The sequence below is a fragment of the Gymnodraco acuticeps genome, unplaced genomic scaffold (assembly GCF_902827175.1).
Source record: "Gymnodraco acuticeps unplaced genomic scaffold, fGymAcu1.1, whole genome shotgun sequence".
Classification (NCBI taxonomy): domain Eukaryota; kingdom Metazoa; phylum Chordata; class Actinopteri; order Perciformes; family Bathydraconidae; genus Gymnodraco; species Gymnodraco acuticeps.
The window spans coordinates 206,936-226,527 of NW_022990461.1; the positions used below are offsets into that span (position 1 = coordinate 206,936).

At 43.0% G+C, this 19,592-nt stretch overlaps 1 protein-coding gene across 1 annotated transcript; it reads left to right on the forward strand.

The window, feature by feature from the left end:
* Positions 1–586: 586 nt before the first annotated feature.
* Positions 587–3,397, forward strand: LOC117552572. Its single transcript, XM_034226147.1, has 6 exons — positions 587–836; positions 984–1,112; positions 1,373–1,566; positions 2,014–2,161; positions 2,716–2,920; positions 3,006–3,397. The coding sequence occupies exons 1-6, from the start codon at positions 783–785 to the stop codon at positions 3,308–3,310; spliced, it is 1,035 nt and encodes a 344-aa protein (XP_034082038.1). The 5' UTR covers positions 587–782; the 3' UTR covers positions 3,311–3,397.
* Positions 3,398–19,592: the final 16,195 nt, after the last annotated feature.

A 19,592-nucleotide genomic window follows, 5' to 3' on the forward strand; every position in this document is an offset into this window, starting at 1 on the left:
TTGCTGATTTTAGAGTACTGGCACCTTTTTCATTCCAATTCAAGCACTGCATCCAGCGCCATATCTATATGGGTTCCAGGATTGAACTTTTACAGCATTGCCTCGTGCCTTTTATTTTGAAATATGTTCTTTAACTTCCGGTCCACCGGACCTTTTTTCTTCATTCTTCAATACAAAACGGAAAATGTAATGAAGTTTTTTTAATTAGGTCTTCTTGTTATCCGTTTTTTTATTCAGAAAACGGCTTTGGGGTCAGTGTATGTTTTGGTCATTGGATTTTCTTTTCACAAATGGATATTCAAAAACAAAAAACGACTGGATATTTGATTTTCGTTTTCAAATTGAAAAACCAAAATTGAAATACAAGGCGTTTTTCTTTATCATGGTCAAAAATGGATTTAATAAACTTAAAAAACGGGATGATTTTCATTTTCTACTTCTCAAAACAAAAAATAAAATCACTAGAAAACAGAAACAAAAAAACCCCCCGTTTTTTCATATTCTGCTACCGGAAGTTGTCTTTCAAAATAAGGCCGTGATTCGGGGTTCCGTGGTGAAATCAGCTCGCCAAAACATGATATTTAAGGGAACGCATTGAAATGATTGAAACTGGAAAGAGCGAAAATGTCTTTGCAACCTTACTCTGATATCATTTTAGATATGGCAAAACAGGGTTTGCCATCTGCAGAAATTTCTGCACGCATATCCCACGAAAGTGGAGGCGGAAGAGGATTTCTGCAAGAAATGTGAGGAGATTTTGCGCTGCAAAGGGTTCAAGCTTGATGGGACTACCAGACGCTCATTTGGAGTTGGAGGTGGCTAAAGCCATTACCGAGGTATGACACTGCTAGTTTGATTGTGTGTGTGTGTGTGTGTGTGTGTGTGTGTGTTTTGTTTATTTTCATGATAAACATATTAGCTCGTATGATTTGGAATGAAAAAGTCATGTGTGTTATTTTTTCTTATTGGTATATATTTTTTAGACAGGACCTACATATGGAAGAAGGATGATGAAGGGGTATCTCGCCACAAAAGGAGTGCATGCTGCAGAGACACGAATTGGAGCAGTGCTCAGGACTTCGCATCAGCCTTACCATGAAGCAAGATGTCAGGTAGCCAATGTTACTGTCTCAGTCTTAACATTTTGCATCATGAAACTTTTGAAATGTATGTGTAGTTTATATAAGACAACAAACTATGAGATTGGATATTACCAGGCCAAAGTTTCCTTTATTTTGCTCATTAATTTGACATAGACAATATATATTAACAATTACAAAAACATGTAATTACATTCGCAAAACCTGCAACCATTGCTGAGATGGAGTAATGGTATTTTGTATTTGTGTTAATAATTTTTCCTATCGTTTAGGGTGCTCGCAATCTCAACTCCACACCATATCGAGCAGACTACATGGGTCAAAAGGTTCATATGGACCAAAATGAAAAGCTGGCTATGTTTGGGGTCACCCATGTTGTGGCCATTGATGGCTTCAGCAAAAAGATTGTTGCTCATTCTTCAATGCCTATAAAAAACAACCTAGTCATCTACGAAGATGTTTTCAGGTAAAAGCCCATATATTTGCAGACACTAAAGGGATTTATTAAAACTGGAGACAGTGCAAATCTGTTATTTCTGCAAGACGTTGTTGATGTGATGTGAACAATGTGATATTTTATCTTGTTGCCCAGCCCTAGGCCCCCCCCCCCACTGTGTTATGGCCATTTGCAGATATTCACTATTCATTGACCACATGCCAATTACAATAATGCCTTTTAGACAATGGAGAAAAAAGAAAAATGGCAAATAAAATATGTAATATATATATTAATCCCCTACTCTTAAGCCCCTAAAATAATAGTACATATTTTACACAAGGCCACCACATTCATATTGCAATGTGGCCATATAATAACTGCTAAACATATACATTGTTGAGAACAACTTATTCAGGGAAGTTGCATTTCAAATGTTTTGCACAAATTAAAACAATTTTTATTTTCATCCAATAGGCCTGCAGTACTTGCCAATGGAATGTGGGATCAGGTGCGAGTAGATCATGGCAAGGAATTTTATTTGACACTCTTCATGCAGGAGCTGCTGTCATCCTATCGCCATAATCAGGAGAGAAGGCCTTACTTACAGACGTCATCCACAAGAGTACAGTGCAATAATTTGAATGATTCATTTAGCAACACGCTAGTTGTATGCACACTTTTATTATCCCTTTTATCTGTGTTTCTTCAGCAGCCTGTCTTCTTGCGTACATAATTCACATTTTCTTTACAATAACTATGCTTTCTAGCTTTCAGAGTCAACATGCCACTGGACATTAACTTTGGCCAAAACAGGTTTTATTTCAATCTTGTTATAGCTTAACATTAAACTGCAGAGGCAACCACACTGTTTTATCAAAGCTTATATTCCAGTTATGTGATGAGATATATTTTACATTCAATTTGGAAATGTTCCTTAAGGTCAATCCCTGGTAAAACGTGAAGAGTAGCTCTGCAGTGATTATGCATAATACCTGGATAGGTAGTCAGTATGCAGAATGTCTGGAACATGTGCATAATGACTGCTGAGTTTGTATAGTTGCATATTTTGTTTCAGTTCTGCATGACCATGTCTCCCAAATCGACCAAAACATACAGTATTTATCATTAAACCTTCAGATTAATTAACTGTTGTCAAATCTGTGTTTCTTATTTCAGAATCATGTAGTTGAACGAATCTGGCCTGAGGTCAATAATCGTGTCAACTATCCCCTAAAGACAGCCCTGCTGCAGTTGGTGGATCAAGAGGAACTAGACATGGATGAAAACCTTGTCAGATACTGCGTGTCCAACCTGACAGGCCAGTTGTGCCACATTGGTCTTACAATGGTGGTGGAGTCGTGGAATGCTCACCGAATACCAGGTTATATAAACCACTGTAGCGAAGATTCAAATAATGACAACAAGCAGTTATAAGTGAGATCAACCGTATGTTCTTTATTTCACAGGTAAAGGCATACCAAACGACTTGGCTGGCAGTGGTTGCCCCAAAAAAATCCCCCAGGAGCTGTTGCCTCATTCACTTGAAGCAGCCGACCTTTACAAACAACATCTGGGATCCCAACTGACCATACATTCTACTTTTGGAGTTGATCCATTCTCAACCGAACAGGACAAACTTACAGTTGAGAATCAGTTTGCAGAGAAATATTCTGACATATCAGACTTGTTCTTTAGAGCAGTGAATAACGACTTTGCTCCATACAAAGAGGCATTGCTCCATCTCATAACTACAACTCAGCGCAATGTGTGAAAACACATTTGCTCCATTAGAACTGAAAGGGTAAAATACTTGTTATTGACATAATTATTTGATCGACATTAAAATGTGTCTTTACCAGTCACCCACTGTCACCAAGTTTGTGTTGCCGTTACTAATTTACATTCTTCAAAGGAATTGTTCAACATTTCAATGTTTTAGCTTGTTGCATCACTCTTCAGGTGACAGAAACCAGTCGTTTAACTGTTGTTGTATCTAGAAAAAGAGACAGAAAAAGATAGCTCATCACTTGTTAGCTTTGCACAAATACTGGTAGTCAATAAGAAGTGCTAGCATCAGAATATAACTTTACTAAACACATAAAGGTCCTGAGACCGTGCTAAATAAAAAAAGTCACAACAAGCACACAGGATCGTTTAGTGTTGTTGTAAAGTTAATCTTTTGACTATCAGCAAGGCAGAATAACACTTCCTTTTGACTACCAGTATTTGTGCAAAGCTAACAAGTGATGAGCTATCTTTTTCTGTCTCTTTTTCTAGATGCAACAACAGTTAAACGAATGGTTTCTGTCACCTGAAGAGTGATGCAACAAGCTAAAACATTGAAATGTTGAACAATTCCTTTGAAGAATGTAAATTAGTAATGGCAACACAAACTTGGTGACAGTGGGTGACTGGTAAAGACAAATGTTAATGTCGATCAAATAATTATGTCAATAAAAACAGTGGTCACATTTTTACTCTTTATGCTTAAGAAATAATAAACAAGAACTGTGACCCAAATATCAGTAACTAAAGTCAACTCAAAAACACCATGCCTGTCTGTGTGTATAAAAGGGAAACATGTTACTCATCAAAAAGGGATTTCAGAACAGAAAATACTTCTGACAGACCATTAACCTCAACTATGGTGCTGTTATCGGAGTTCCCCCTACATTTTGCACAGTAGTCAGAGGTCTCCTGCCACTGCTCCACACATCTTTTGCAGCCAATGATGCTCTTGAAACATTGTGTGAAGACTGGCTCTTCGATGAACCCTAAAAAGAAAATTGAGAAAACCTAGTCATTCTCTGTATGCTGTTAAAATCCCTGTTATCCCTGTTAAATATTTTTGGTGTATTGGGTGATAGTGTTTACTTATAACACAACTTTAATGCTGTGGAAAATGTCTTTGTTATTATAGCATACTATGGCCTGTTACACAAAGGTCTACGTCAGTACATGCAATTACCTGTAGTGTATAAGACACAAATGACCTTGTTATGTGAATGTAAAAATGCGTATTTGTACAATGGTAGACACAATATTAAATGGATTTAAAGTTACCTTATGTGTGTGAAAATTATTCAAGTATTCATTGCATACTTACTCAAACAAACAACTCAGCAAAACCCTTGCTTGATGATCTGTAGCTGGGAAGGACTCAGGGTGACTCTTTGAGTGGCAGTCAGATTGGTGAGCTCTCTGATTGATGCAGTGACATCTGATAAGCTCTGTGATGCCAGTACCAGCTCTTACATTTTTTCTGTCACTTCTCCAATGCCTGCAGCATGTTCATCGTTTCTGCTGTTAAACAGAAACAACATAACACATAGTTAATGGTACTGTTAAATCGTTTATGCTAATCGTGGTCTTACCGTTTGTTTGAAATATTATAAAATGCAAGTGTTTTATTTATGAATGTAGCTTGGCCAAGTCAGGGCTGTTTTACTATGGGGTTTTTATTACATGTTATACATAGTTCAAAACAAGACAGCAAAATTGCAATAGGGTGTATCAAGGTAAATTGCTAATCTTGATTGTGGGGAAAAGTTTTTAGTTTTTTTATTGACAGGCACTTTTTTTGGTGGGGGAACCCGTTCACTAGCAGCATGCAAAAGTGTTAATAAATAAGCAGTAATGGCCAGAAGATATGTGCTGATTTGAAATAAAAAACTGTTGTTTTTAATAGTCGGAATAAGAAAGCTTAAGGATAAAAGCAAGAAAAACACAATGTACTTCAATGATTGAATTATGTATAGGCCTACGAGTAATATGAATACATAAGATACCTCACTCTTCTCCGCTTTGTGCCTTGCAAGTCCTGAAAGTCCCGTTCTGCTACAGCAAGAATTCTTCTTGCATTTTGTTTCCAGTATTGTGACCCTTAGGAGTAGAAAAAAACAATATAACTTAAGTGGCTAGTTCAGTCACGAGTAGTATTGTGGCATGTAATATATACACATAATTCATTAATATTGTCCACCTGTTGTTCCCTCTGACTCCAACATTTCATTTCCCTGGGCATCGGTTAATATAATGGGGTCATGACTTCCAATGGCATCTTGCACCTTTCCAATGATCCCCTGAATGGAAGCCTTGCATTCCAAAAACCGGATAACCACCATTCTGCTGGGACTCAGTCTCCCACCAACCAGCTCAGCAAGGTACTGTACACTGATCTGTAAAAATATCATACCCACATAAATGCTATGACACTGAAGGCATTAATAATCATAGCAATGGTTAATATATATGTGTCATTTGTATATCAACAAAAGACAATGTAGAGCATTTTTTAGGGAATAATGTTAAAATGTGCATAAAGTGGTATTAACTATTATTACACAATAACTACGAATTATATAAAGAATGGAAACTGGATTTGAAATGATAATTTCCTCATTTCAAATCTTATCTATCGATTTTTCAACTAAATTAAATTATAATTCATTTCCCATCTCGTAATTAGTACATTTTAAAATAACGTTTCACAGTAACTTAGTAAGCGACTTTAAGGTTACCTTTGAAATGTTTTGGAGACAGTGGCCCTTGGGGGGGCTGAAGCCCGCTGTGCAGATGAACTAGCAGAAGCAGTTGCAGGTGTTCGCATGAAAGAAAATCGTTGGCCCATGTTACTTGAAGCTGATGGCGGGACATCGTCCTCACCATGCACCTCATAGTGACCTCTGGGAGTGAGATCATAGGAGTTGAAAACACCTGATGCACCAGGAAACAAGGCCACGTTCGCGTCATCACTCACATAGAGACTTTGAGATGAGACCTGTCAAAAACAATCATAAGTCAATTAACTCCTAGTCGTTACTTCCAAACCTTTATATATGATTGTGACTACTGAGGAAACCTCACCAAATGGTGAACCTCTAAATTAAGTGATTATTATTATAATTATTCACATTATAATAATAATAATAATAATTCAGGTTCAGGCGAACTTCAAGGATGCAAAATCCCCAACAACTAGGCTAACAGGCTTCACAAAGGCACAGAGCTGTAATGTTAGCTAGTAGCTAGCTAATTCCCTGATTGTAGTCATTATGATTATGTCGTCTATATAGTATTATTTGTATTTTTACCTGAAAAATGCGGCTTAGTTTTTCTGCAGTCATATCTTCTTCTCTGAGACACACTCTTTGACTGTTGCGAAAGACTACGTATTGATCCATGTCTATTAACTAGCACCGCACTTTTTGACCTTCTACTTCCGAGCACATGGATGGATAGAGACGATAGAGACACACGACTGATCTGCGCTCTTATTTTGTAAAACAACTTCCGGTAGCAGAATATGAAAAAACGGGATTTTTGTTTGTTTCTGTTTTCTAGTGATTTTATTTTTTGTTTTGAGAAAAACTAAATCAATAGAAAACAGAATATGAAAAAACTACCGTGCCGGCTCGGTTTGCTGATGGCCGGCACCGCCCTTTTTTATTATATGTTTTAAGGCATCATGTAAATTGCGCTGACAGGCTATAGAGGTTCACAGTGTATCCCATGTGTGGCTTTCTGGCACCAGGGTCAGCCGTCTCTCGAGTTGGTTTTTTCAAATCAGCTGCTCTTCATTTGTTCCCCTGCTAGGCCTATATTCAATGAGTGATACAAATATTTTTGGGAGAAGTTCAGGTCTTGTAGGCCTACTTGAGTAAAAGTACCAGAGTGTCGGAATACTCGGTTACAATAAAAAGTCCTGCATTCAAAATGTTACAAGTAAAAGTAGAAAAGTATTATCATCAAAATATACTTAAAGTACCACCTGCAGAGGGATCTATAGATTCAGGTGTTCTTTTCCCCGTAGAGACCGCCTCGCTGCACATTATCCCTTGCATAAAGATAGATTGTGGGTCCCTTACAACATGTTGTACACAGTGGAAATAAACATTCTGGTCACCTCAACATCAGGGATCTTATACATTAAACTCCTTCTGAATCAAACTGTCATGGTAGCCTTACCTTACTGATCCCTCTTAAATGAGAAAAACACACATTACTTTACCAGCAGAGAGAAAATGGATTATTAAATTATTAATGTGACTAATAAAGAGCAGTTTGATTAGTAAGTATTATTCTGTTGATCGATGTCATTACATTTGGTGAAATGCACATAAGGACTTGTTTAAGACTCGTTTTGTCAAAGTTTAGGACTTGGACTTGACTTGAACTTGCCCATCCTGACTTGAGACTTGACTTGGACTTGAGCGCAAAGACTTGAGACTTGACTCGGACTTGCAAAACAATGACTTGGTCCCACATCTGCTAATTTGACTGCTACTAGAAATAAAATTAAGTAGGCTACTTTTACTGTGTACTTTTTGAGTAATCCTCTGTCCTCCATAGTAGCCTACATAATTCAGGTTTTTCTGCTATCTTTGATGAATGATAAAAAGACAATTTTACCATTAGTTTGTTGTCGCGGTCCAGCATAACACAACAGGAAAGAATGAAACAGAGAGGAATCAATAAAACACAAACACAGATATAGCTGATCAGTAATTATTATTTAGTTGTTGCAACAGACAAACAATATGGGGAGTACATCACCTGCTGCCACAGCAGCCAATCGCAGAAATGCCCCGCACCAACAATCATACAGCATAGCCACTGCAATGAACACACACACATTTTCCCTAAGCATGTTTAACGCACACACATTTTATCATGCAGCCTACCACACAAATGCCACATGTTTATCTCTCTGAAAGCTATACTTGTATATGTTTAAACGTCATCGTTGACATCTTTACTAGTTAACAAACAAAAAGGTGAACTGTTTTTTATAACCTGAGGCCTTCTCTGAACTTCCTCTAACCTCGGTGTCAGCTCACTTAAAATGAATACATCTATTGATAATTCAGAACGACCATTGTCTCTTTAACTGTGTGTGACCCAACTCAATAACACACATCATATGGAATGCCATGTGATCTTTAATGAATATCAGAAATACGCTGTATTAAACATTCTGCTATAACACTGAATGAAATTGATACTGTTTGACTTTGTATTAGTTAGCATACTACTAACAATACATTGAAGTAATTTTACCGTGTACTTTTTGAGAAATCCTCTGTCAAAGTCCCCTGCTGAGAACAAAATCAAGCCACTTCTGCTAAGTTTGATGAGGGAATTATTTTTATTGCCATTAGTTCTTCGTGAGATTGATCCTGTTGGACTCAGTACTACTGCAACTACCCCCACAAGTACTATGAAGTACTTACTGTGTACTTTTCCAGTAATCCTCTGTCAATGTCCCCTCCCGACTACAAGAATGCATGTTTTTCTTTTAATAAGCGTTAAAAAACATTTCTTCCTGAGACTGATATTGTTGGACAGAGTATTTTAAGAGGATGACAGACATGATATCAGCAATACTTCCAGTCAAGTACTCCGCCGCAGCAGCATTTTTAACACCTTGGAACTTCTTTAGAGTCTGGCCTGGATAGCTGGTCACAAATATCCTTCAGCACTGACACACTCTGGTTGGCCTCTTATGATGCTGGTGTCTTTTAATATATAACTATTTCTCAGCCGCTAATTCGTTCCTCGCAGATTCTTCAGTCTCATCAGCCTCATCCTTCCATCAGTCCCAGTCAACGCCTCCAGCACACTTCCAGTGTCCATATGATATTGTCCTGATGCTGTAAGGGTCCTGATCAAAAATACCAAATGTTAAATTATGTTCAGGATTTTAACCCTTGAACTGCCAGTTTGAAAACATGAATTTGCGTTTTCTATGAAAAACATGCACAAAAAGGCAGTTAATTTCCATATAATAAATGTTGGGGGGGGGGTCGGCTTTTTTTTTTTTTATCACAGTCTTGGATATGTCAAATATTAGCAACAACATTTATTTTTTTGCATTATTAGTTTTTGCACAAAATCAGATTGAACAAAAAAGTTACATATTAGTCATTCGGGACAAAAATGTCCACTTCCAAAAACTGCTCTAAAATGACAACAGATTAATATTTTAAAAAACTTTTTGGGGTTAAATCTTTCAATCAACTTCAGTCCTGATCAAAAATACGAAATGTTAAATTATGTTCAGGATTTTAACCCTTTAACTGCCAGTTTTAAAACATGAATTTGTCAAAGATTAGCAACAACATTTATTTTTTGCATTATTAGTTTTTGCACAAAATCAGATTAAACAAAAATACTCACACATTAGCCACTCACGTCCCATCCACTCCCATTATAACCACATATTTTGATCTCTCCGCCATACCGGTATATAATCATGCATTTTATAATGTCAGGGTTTTATATTGGAGGAAAATAGTTAAATGTGTCCCTTTTTACTGTATATCACCAGATGTGACATTTTACCATTGAATTATATGACCTATAAAAACACTGAAGTAATACTATTTTCAACTTTCTCTGAAACCATTTTTAAATCAGTATCAGGTATCAATGTCAACATTTATTTTCCAAACAGCAAACTGCAATCAATATTCATGAACAAATCAAACAGTCAAAACAGAACAATGATATGTATGAGTGTGTGTTGAATAAAATGAGAGATGGATGAAGATAGAGCAAGTATGTGTGTTAGAGAGGGAGTAAGATAGATGGAGATAACAAATAATGTGTGTGTCAGGGTTTCCGCTAGGATTTTTTCTCACCGGTCAAATGTCCGGACAGAATTAATTTTACCGGACAAATTTGAAACTTACCGGTCATGTTTCAATAATAATAATAAGAATTGTGTAGCAGAGTTTCCGTTAGCAGGTAATTACGGATTAGGACCGGATATGCTGATGTTTAAAACTCAGTTAATGGGGATCGTTTTTATATTGCTTCAGTTTATAATCGTAACGGATCGGAAAAATTCAGATTAATTTTTCAATAAATGATTCCGCAAACAACAAACACCATAATTATTACATTCAAATAAACTACTTGTAGTAGATGAAGTACATTATTCAAAAGTTTACATTAACTTTGAATAATAACACGGGAGAAACGGAGCCTCTCTTTCAGGCTTGGAATTTCGTCATTTTAGGAGCAAGGCCATTTGGCCTTCCCGTTCACATTTTTTTCAAGGGCACAAAGGCCACATGACAGGGCACACAGGCCACATGACAGGGCACAAAGGCCGTTTGGTTAAATTACGCTGGTCAATCAACATGACTGAAAAGTGTAGCACTAACGTCAACACCAGTCGTTTTACAAATGGCTGATTAGCAATAGTGTTTCTTTAACGTATACGTTAAGTTCAGCCATAAACCACATAAGTCAGTCATGTATTATATCAAAACCGCTTAGCAAGAAAAATACTAGATACTAGATAAAAATACTAGATTCAAAGGTGCAGCTATCTGCTAGCTTGTAGAAGCAACACTAGATGTAGACCCCTTGAAGGGAAGACGTTAGCGCTATCCAAACTAGCTAGCTATCGGTAGTTTTCATGACAAAATGTAACGAGTCGACTTTAAATAGGCTAATACAATGGTAATTACTAGGGCCGGGACTCGATTAAAACAATTAATCTAATTAATTAGAGGCTTTGTAATTAATTAATCGAAATTAATCGCATTTTTAATCACATATAAATATTTGACCTGAGAACAGTGAGAAGCAATTTTTTTCACATGGATTTTAGTATACCATTAGGCGCATTCACACCGCAGTACTTTTCCCACAAAGGTTCATGAGAACTTGGTTCATGAGAACTCTTTGAACCTGGGGGTGGATTAGGCAAATGAAGCCGTTGACGTCACTTCTTCTTCTTCTGCTTTGGGTTTACTGGCAGGCCGCAAACCACCCAAAGTCCCCGGCCGGAAGTCCCCGGAGTTGGGGACTGGCTTCAGTAGAAGCTGCTGGGACTCCCAGCAGCTTCTACTGAAGCCTTCCGAGTAAATCGCCAGAACGCCGACACCTCCTCATCTCCACCGCTCCCATGTTTTATTTTGTGTTGCCATAAGTTAGTCTCTCTGCGTTTCTGCGCTGGGCTAATGCTAATACGAGGATAATAAAATGGCGGCTTCACAAAACTTTTTGGGAGTTTTACGGGGCGTGGTTTGCAATCCGCCCAGCCAATCAGAAATATAGCTCTTTTCTCACAAGAGAGCCGTACGAAAGTCCCTGCTCTCTAGCAGCTCTCTGCTCTCTAGCAGGGACTTTCGTGGGGGTAAAAAGGTTCTCATGAACTAATTTTAGTACCGGCTCTTTTTGGTGTGAACGCGATAAAAGAGGCTAACGTCCACGCTAGCTTCCACGCTAGCTGCTATATGTTTTGCATTGAGGTGATACTTGAGGCTTGATGTGCTGCGGTGATATGCGAATTCCTTTTTGCATAATTTGCACACAACCGTGCTCTTATCGACGCTTCCATCCGTCCGTTTTTTAAAACAACATTTCCCACTGTTGTTCACTGTGGTTTGTTGTTGTCTGAAGTCATGAACGTTAGTTGGTGCTCCAGTATAATCGGTACGCCTGAAACTCATCCAGTGAGAAACGTTCCGCGGTGCAAAAATAAGTGCGATTAAAATGCGTTAATTTTTTTAACGCGTTAATTTTTGTGTAATTAATTAATCTTAATTAACGCGTTAAAGTCCCGGCCCTAGTAATTACCTATCAATAGTACTTTCTATAAACACGTAAATGTTAAGTCCTTTCAAATACTACCACATACTTCAGTTAAATCATATCAAAACAGCTTGGTCCGCTTGCTTACCTGTGCTTGTCTTGCTCCCGCGGCTGAGGAGCAGGCTGTCTGGCCCCTACAGGCATTTCTGACGGAACAATCACAGCAGAGCAATCGCTCTGATCCACAGACACGGGACTATCCTACTGCGCGCACTAATATGACTTTACTAGCATTGTTTACACGGCATGTCTGACGGAACAATCACAGCAGAGCAATCGCTCTGATCCACAGGGCACAGGCATCGCCCGGGACTATCCTACTGCGCGCACTAATATGACTTTATTAGCGTTGTTTACACTGGAACTTTTGACAGGGGCACCAAGGCCACTTTGGCCGTGAATTGCATTTTTTTTCACAGGGCATCACGGCCAAAGTGCGGGCCGTCGTGAAATTCCCACCCTGCTCTCTTTTCCTCTCTCCCTCTCTCTCTCTCCTGACAGCCCGTCAGTTTCTCATGCAGCTCACTAAACAGTGGGCGGAGCTTCAGGTGATTATGGAGCAGCTGATCTGATCTCTCTCTCCCGTCCGGTTACACTTCACTCGCGTTTATGTCCATATCGATCAGATCCAGCTCTCCTGATCGGCCTTTATAGAGAGCACCGATCAAACTATTAAGAGTGAATATCGGCCGATAATGATCGACGGCCGATCGATCGGAGCATCGGACATTTTGACCGGCAGGTTTTGAATTTACCGGTTTTTATTAAATTTTACCAGCTAAAAACCGGTAATTACCGGCTAACGGAAACCCTGGTGTGTGTGTGTGTGTGTGTGTGTGTGTGTGTGTGTGTGTGTGTGTGTGTGTGCGTGCGTGCGTGCGTGTATGTTTTGGTCATTGGATTTTCTTTTCACAAATGGATATTCAAAAACAAAAAACGACTGGATATTTGATTTTCGTTTTCAAATTGAAAAACCAAAATTGAAATACAAGGCGTTTTTCTTTATCATGGTCAAAAATTGATTTACTAAACTTCTAAAACGGGATGATTTTCATTTTCTACTTCTCAAAACAAAAAATAAAATCACTAGAAAACAGAAAAATAAATCCCCGTTTTTTCATATTCTGCTACCGGAAGTTGTCTTTCAAAATAAGAGCGCAGATGAGGACGGTCAATCCGTGTATCTACGGTCCATTTGTTTTCACAACGAAAACAGCCAAGACACATATTGAGCCCAGAAAATGAATGTTATTAAGGGCTGTACATATAATAGGCCTATGTCTAAAATGGACAACATTGTTTGGAGATTTCAACTATTGTGGTGATTGACATTATTCACCCACGGAACTATGGGTTGGGGTATTGTTCCACACGGACATTTGAGTGAGCCGGACATCCTGTTTCCGCCGGTCTTCGCTTCCCGGGCATGAAGTTGTTGACATGTGTGTTCAGATGCTAAATAAAAGTCTAGCTTGTAACTTTGATACCTCGCCTCCGACTCCTGTCTCTCGGCACTACATTGGTGACCCCGACATAAGTCTCGTTGAAGGATCCGAGACTGAACCGAGCATGGCAAGTAACGCAGTTTTTTCAAACTGCCGGAGTTTTGGGAGACATCTGCGGCTGCATGGTTCGCTCAGGTGGAGGCTCAGTTCGCCCTCCGCGGAGTGACTGACGACGCAGCACGCTATTTTCACGTCATTTTGGCGCTGGGGAGCTCCACTGCGACCCGGACGGTGGGCTTTATTACATCTCCTCCTGCCCAGGATAAATATGCAGCGTTCAATGCTTTCCTGCTAAAGACTTTCGAGCTGTCACGGTCGGAACGGGCCCGACGCCTGCTCGCTATTCATAGCCTGGGGGACAACAAGCCTTCTGACCACTGATGCTCAGCCTGCTGGGTACGGAAGAACCTAATTTTTTGTTCATAGAACTGTTTCTTCGGCACATGCCGCCGCATGTACAGACAGCGCTCGCTAACACGGCTATTACTGAGCCCCGCGCTTTGGCCGAAGAAGCCGACCGGTTCTTCCTGGCAACCGAGCGTTTTGCCCCGGAGGTGCTGTCCCCGACACGCAGCGGCACCTTCCCTGGTACAGGCATGCCACCTAGCAGAAGCTCCGGGGCCGACGTCAGCAACTCCAGCCCTGGCCTGTGTTATTACCATGCACGCTACGGGGCGAAAGCGAAGATGTGCCGTCCTCCCTGCACCTACAAGGTAACGGGAAACGCCAAGGCCTGCGCTCGGTAGTGGCCGCGAGCGTGGGCACATCCAACCGGCTCCTGTTCATCAGGGACACCCTCTCTGGTCACAGACTCCTTTGTGACACAGGAGCCCAGCGGAGCGTCCTGCCGGCTACCGTGGAGGACGCTGCCGGTGGAGGCCACGGCCCACCTTTAACGTCCGCTAACGACACCCCTATTCGCACCTATGGCACAAAGACAGTGGACCTGTGCTTCGAGGGTCAGCAGTTTAAGTGGGATTTCGTCACGGATCACATCTCCTTCGCTCTCCTCGGCGCAGACTTCCTGTGTGCTCACGGACTGCTGGTGGACGTCAAGAACAGCCGCCTGGTGGACGCACTGACGTTTGCCTCGTTCACGTGTACATGCGGCGAGGCGTCATTCAGCGGGCTCTCCAGCTCACTCTCACAGGGCGACAAGTTCCAGCACCTTCTCAGTGAGTTTCCCGACTTGACGCAGCCCACCTTTTCCGCTGCCACTGCCAAATACGGGGTAGAGCACCACATTGACACTGAAGGCCTCCCTGTCTACGCTAGGGCCCGGCGGCTCAACCCTGACATGCTGGCAGTCGCCAAGTCGGAGTTCGTCAACATGGAGCGTCTGGGCATCATCCGCCGCTCAGACAGCCCTTGGGCTTCGCAGCTTCACATGGTCCCTAAATCAGCCGGTGGCTGGCGACCGTGTGGTGCCTACCGCCGCCTTAACGAAGCCACTACGCCAGACCGCTACCCGGTCCCTCACATCCAGGACTTCTCTGCACACCTGGCGGGCAAGCTGGTTTTTTTCCAAGGTGGATCTGGTGTGGGGCTAACACCAGGTTCCGGTGCACCCCTCGGACGTCCCCAAAACTGCGGTAATTACGCCGTTTGGGCTTTTCGAGTTCCTGCGTATGCCGTTTGGACTTAAGAACGCAGCTCAGTCCTTTCAGCGGCTGATGGATTCAGCGCTCAGAGACATGCCATTCATCTTCGTCTATTTAGACGACATCCTGGTCGCCAGCTCCTCCTCCGAAGAGCACCAGGCACATCTCGGGGTCCTTTTCGCGAGGCTCAACCAACACGGCCTGATTATCAACCCGGCGAAGTGTCAGTTCGGGTTGTCCTCCATCCATTTCCTCGGGCACCTCATCAGCAAGGATGGGGCCGCCCCCCTCCCGTCAAAAGTTGAGGCCGTGTCTGCCTTTCCACGACCGCCTACAGCTCGGGCGCTCCGAGAGTTCCTCGGGATGGTGACGTTTTATCACCGGTTCATCCACAGGGCGGCCGACACCAATGCACCCGTTGTACGAGGCCCTCAGGGACAAGTCCCCCGGCCAGGCCATAGACTGGACGGCTGAAAGGGAGGTCGCTTTCAACGCCACCAAAGCCGCCCTGAGCGAAGCTGCCATGTTGGCTCACCCGTCACACAGGGCCCCCATCGCTATCACCACCGACGCGTCTGACTACGCAGTGGGTGTTATGGAAATAATTGTCATAGACGCCAAGATGTAACATACAGGACAAACCTTGATGTCTGTTTACCTTCTTTAAGGACACAGGCTGCTTAGCCAATAATGTTATTATTCCCATTCTGTGACCGGTCAATACTGGGTCACAGATGGTCTGTGTTGTGGGTACACTGGGACACTTCCTTCTCTGTATTTGTGGACTCCAAGGTGAAATCTTCGAGGTCATAGGTGTCCGAGGCAAGTAGCTCAGTGTTCCCACATTGTTTAGGCTATCTTCTCAAATATGTTGTTTACTCTCTGCGAAACCAGTTAGATGGGCTGGCAAGAGAGAGGCTCTCCAGAATTGACGTGGCAACTCTACCGTGAAGTCAGAACCTCTGACTCTTGGACTTGTGATGTGAATCCTCCGGCCGTTAACTCCAAATAAACCATCATGTGTTTGACATCAAAGCTACTGCTCTTCCCGTGTCTCCTTCCTGAGTCGGTGACTCCCACTGCATAGCTACACAGAAGTTTCCTCTACAGTGGGCGCGGTGCATGAACAATGGGTCGACGGCGCCTGGCAACCGCTCGCCTTTTTTAGTCGCCAGTTGACTCCCAGGGAGCGCAAGTACAGCGCTTTCGACAGAGAACTCCTTGGTCTCTATTTGGCGGTTCGCCACTTTCGTTTCCTGCTGGAAGGCCGGGAGTTTGCGGCGTTCGTGGATCACAAGCCACTGACCTTCTGCATGTCCAAGGTGGCCGTTACCTCCGCATGGGGGCTGACCAGGCCTCTGACCACGGGGTCCAGACCCTCAAGGCCTCGGTCACGGGATTACGCCTGGAGGAGATCACGGTCGGTGACTCTGGTGCAAAGCTGTGGTGTGACGTCTCCACGGGCCAGCCTCGACCGCTGGCCCCGCGGACAGGCGTCGACCCGTTTTTGAGGCGTTTCACAATCTTTCCCACCCCGGTAGGAAGCCGTCCGTGAAGTTGTTGTCGCAGAAGTTCGTGTGGCAGGGGCTTAAGAAGGACGTGAGGTCCTGGGTCGACTCGTGCGTGGCCTGTCAACGGGCCAAAGTCCACCGCCATACTAGGGCCCCTTTTGAACTTTTTGCGGTGCCTGAGAGGAGGTTTGACCATGTCAATGTCGACCTCGTAGGTCAGCTTCCCCCCTCTCACGGTTTCACCTACCTGTCTACGATGGTGGACAGGACGACCCGCTGGCCCGAGGCCGTTCCCCTCGCCTCGACATCAGCTTCCGACGTCGCCCGCGCTTTCATCAGCACGTGGGTGGCGCGCTTCGGGACCCCGTCTGACCTCTCCTCTGACCGCGGTTCTCAGTTCACCTCGGAGCTGTGGAACGCTGTTGCTGTGGGTTTGGGGGTCAAGCTGCACCGCACCACCGCATATCACCCCCAGGCTAACGGATTGTGTGAGCGGTTTCACCGGTCCATGAAGGCGTCACTGCGTGCCGGCTTGACAGACGGCAACTGGGTGGATAAGCTCCCGTGGGTTATGCTCGGCCTCAGGTGTGCCCCCAAAGAAGACCTGCAGTCCTCGTCGGCGGAGCTCGTCTATGGCCAGACGCTACGGGTCCCCGGGGAATTCATTCCCACCGCCACTGTGCCCTGGTCTGCAGCCGGGTAGCGCTCCTCCCTGCTGGAGACCGCCGGGACATTCACGCCCGTCGCAGCACAGCAACCCAGCTTTCCGCGTGTCCCCCGGATTACGGTCGGCAGATTTCCTTTTTATTCACCACGACGCCCACCGCGGTCCCCTGCGGCCCCCTTACGACGGTCCGTTCAGGGTCATACGTCACGGGGACAAGAGCCTGGTGGTGGACGTTGGTGGCAGGCCTGAGACTGTGTCCGTTGATCGGATTAAGCCTGCTCACGTGGACATTTCCAGGCCGTTGGAGTTGGCTCTGCCCCCACGTCGGGGCCACCCTCCCATGGCCCGCCCCCTGTGGGGATGCCCTCGCCCTCGTTGGCGCCCCTGCCCTCGCCTACGGCCCCGCCCTCCTCGGCCCCTGTGGTCCGTACACGCCGGGGTCGGGTGGTACTTCCTCCCAGGCACGAGGATTTTGACTATGGGTCAATACTGGGGGGGCTTGTGTGGTGATTGACATTATTCATCCACGGATCTATGGGTTGGGGTATTGTTCCGCACGGACATTTGAGTGAGCCGGACTTCCTGTTTCCGCCGGTCTTCGCTTCCCGGGCATGAAGTTGTTGACATGTGTGTTCAGATGCTAAATAAAAGTCTAGCTTGTAACTTTGATACCCCGCCTCCAACTCCCGTCTCTCGGCACTACACTATACAGATTCTGCACTGCGGACAGCTCAGCCGTCTCTCATTATTTCTTCTGCCAATAGTTCTTCGTGAGATCGATCCTGTTGGACTCAGTAGGCTAGTAGTGAAACTACTCCTAAAACAAGTAGGCTACTATAAAGTACTTACTGTGTACTTTTTGAGTAATCCTCTGTCAATGTCCCCTCCTGAGAACAAGAATGCATGTTTCTCTGCTATTTTTGAATCAGCGTTAAAACACCTTTCTTCATGAGACTGATATTGTTGGACGGAGTATTTAAGAGGATGGTAGACATGATATCAGCAATACTGCCAGTCAGTAGTCCGGCAGCAGCATTTTTACCCCTTTGAAGTTAACAATATTGATATTATATAGATATAGCATATTTGATGCAGTCTTTCTGAACACTTTTAAAATAAAATACCGCAAATTAAGAATATTTGTAATGTTCTGCACAGATAGTGCCTTAACCCTCTATGGTATGACTTTTTATTTTGGAAGGAAAAACATTTTTCACCATGTGTTTTAGGAGCTTAGGGGTCCCTGATATATCAATTATAAAATGTGACCCCCCCCCACACCCCTCAACCAGGGGTTGGTTTGTTGCCTCAGGGCAACAATGTGCTACGAGGTTATTGAAACACCAAGGATTTCTACAATTCAGAAGAAATAGAAAAAACAACTCTATATGAATTAAAAAGGTTTTCTTTGTGTGTGAGTGTGTGTATGTGTGTGTGTCTGTGTGTATGTGTCTGCATGTCTGTGTGTGTGTGTGTGTGTGTGTGTGTGTGTGTGTGTGTATGTGTCTGTGCGTGTATGTGGGTGTGTGTGTGTATGTATGTCGTTCCTCGCAGATTTTTCAGTCTCATCAGCCTCATCCTTCCATCAGTCCCAGTCAACGCCTCCAGCACACTTCCAGTGTCTGACTCCATATGATATTGTCCTGATGCTGTAAGGGTGATGCCCCATGATCACAAAATGACCCCTCTAAAGTCTGAGTGCCAAGGACCTCATATTATGTCTGTCATTAATGTTACATCACCCATTATAACAATTTGGTTCCCTTTTTTCTCTTCTCTTAACTGAATAGTCCTGTCTTTAAGCATACTACAATGTGAAGTCCTTTTCCTGCACAATTTTAAGGCTTCAAAACAGGCATTATTACTGTATGTGTTTGGAGAAATGACACAATCAATGGCCCAGAATTGTACTTTATAAACTATGAATCTTGTGGTGCTTGAAGAAATACAGACTGGTTAAGCCGGCCAGGTTACATATATATATATGCCTTTTTTGGAGCCCTTTTTTGCAATATTTATTAAAATGTCACTAGTTATTTAAACAAACCACTATCTGAGGATAACACAAGCAACCATAAAACGCCCTTTATCTGAGAGCCATTGAAGCCCATGAAGAATGTATCCTTCCACAAATCTTTTCATCTGCTGTATTAATAAAGCT

Excerpts from the sequence above, each read along its gene's own strand:
- LOC117552572 (XM_034226147.1), top strand. The coding sequence starts at position 783 with ATGGGACTACCAGACGCTCATTTGGAGTTGGAGGTGGCTAAAGCCATT. Across the intron at positions 2,162-2,715 it reads TACAGACGTCATCCACAAGA|AATCATGTAGTTGAACGAAT; the intron begins GTACAGTGCAAT and ends TTCTTATTTCAG. Across the intron at positions 2,921-3,005 it reads GAATGCTCACCGAATACCAG|GTAAAGGCATACCAAACGAC; the intron begins GTTATATAAACC and ends TTTATTTCACAG.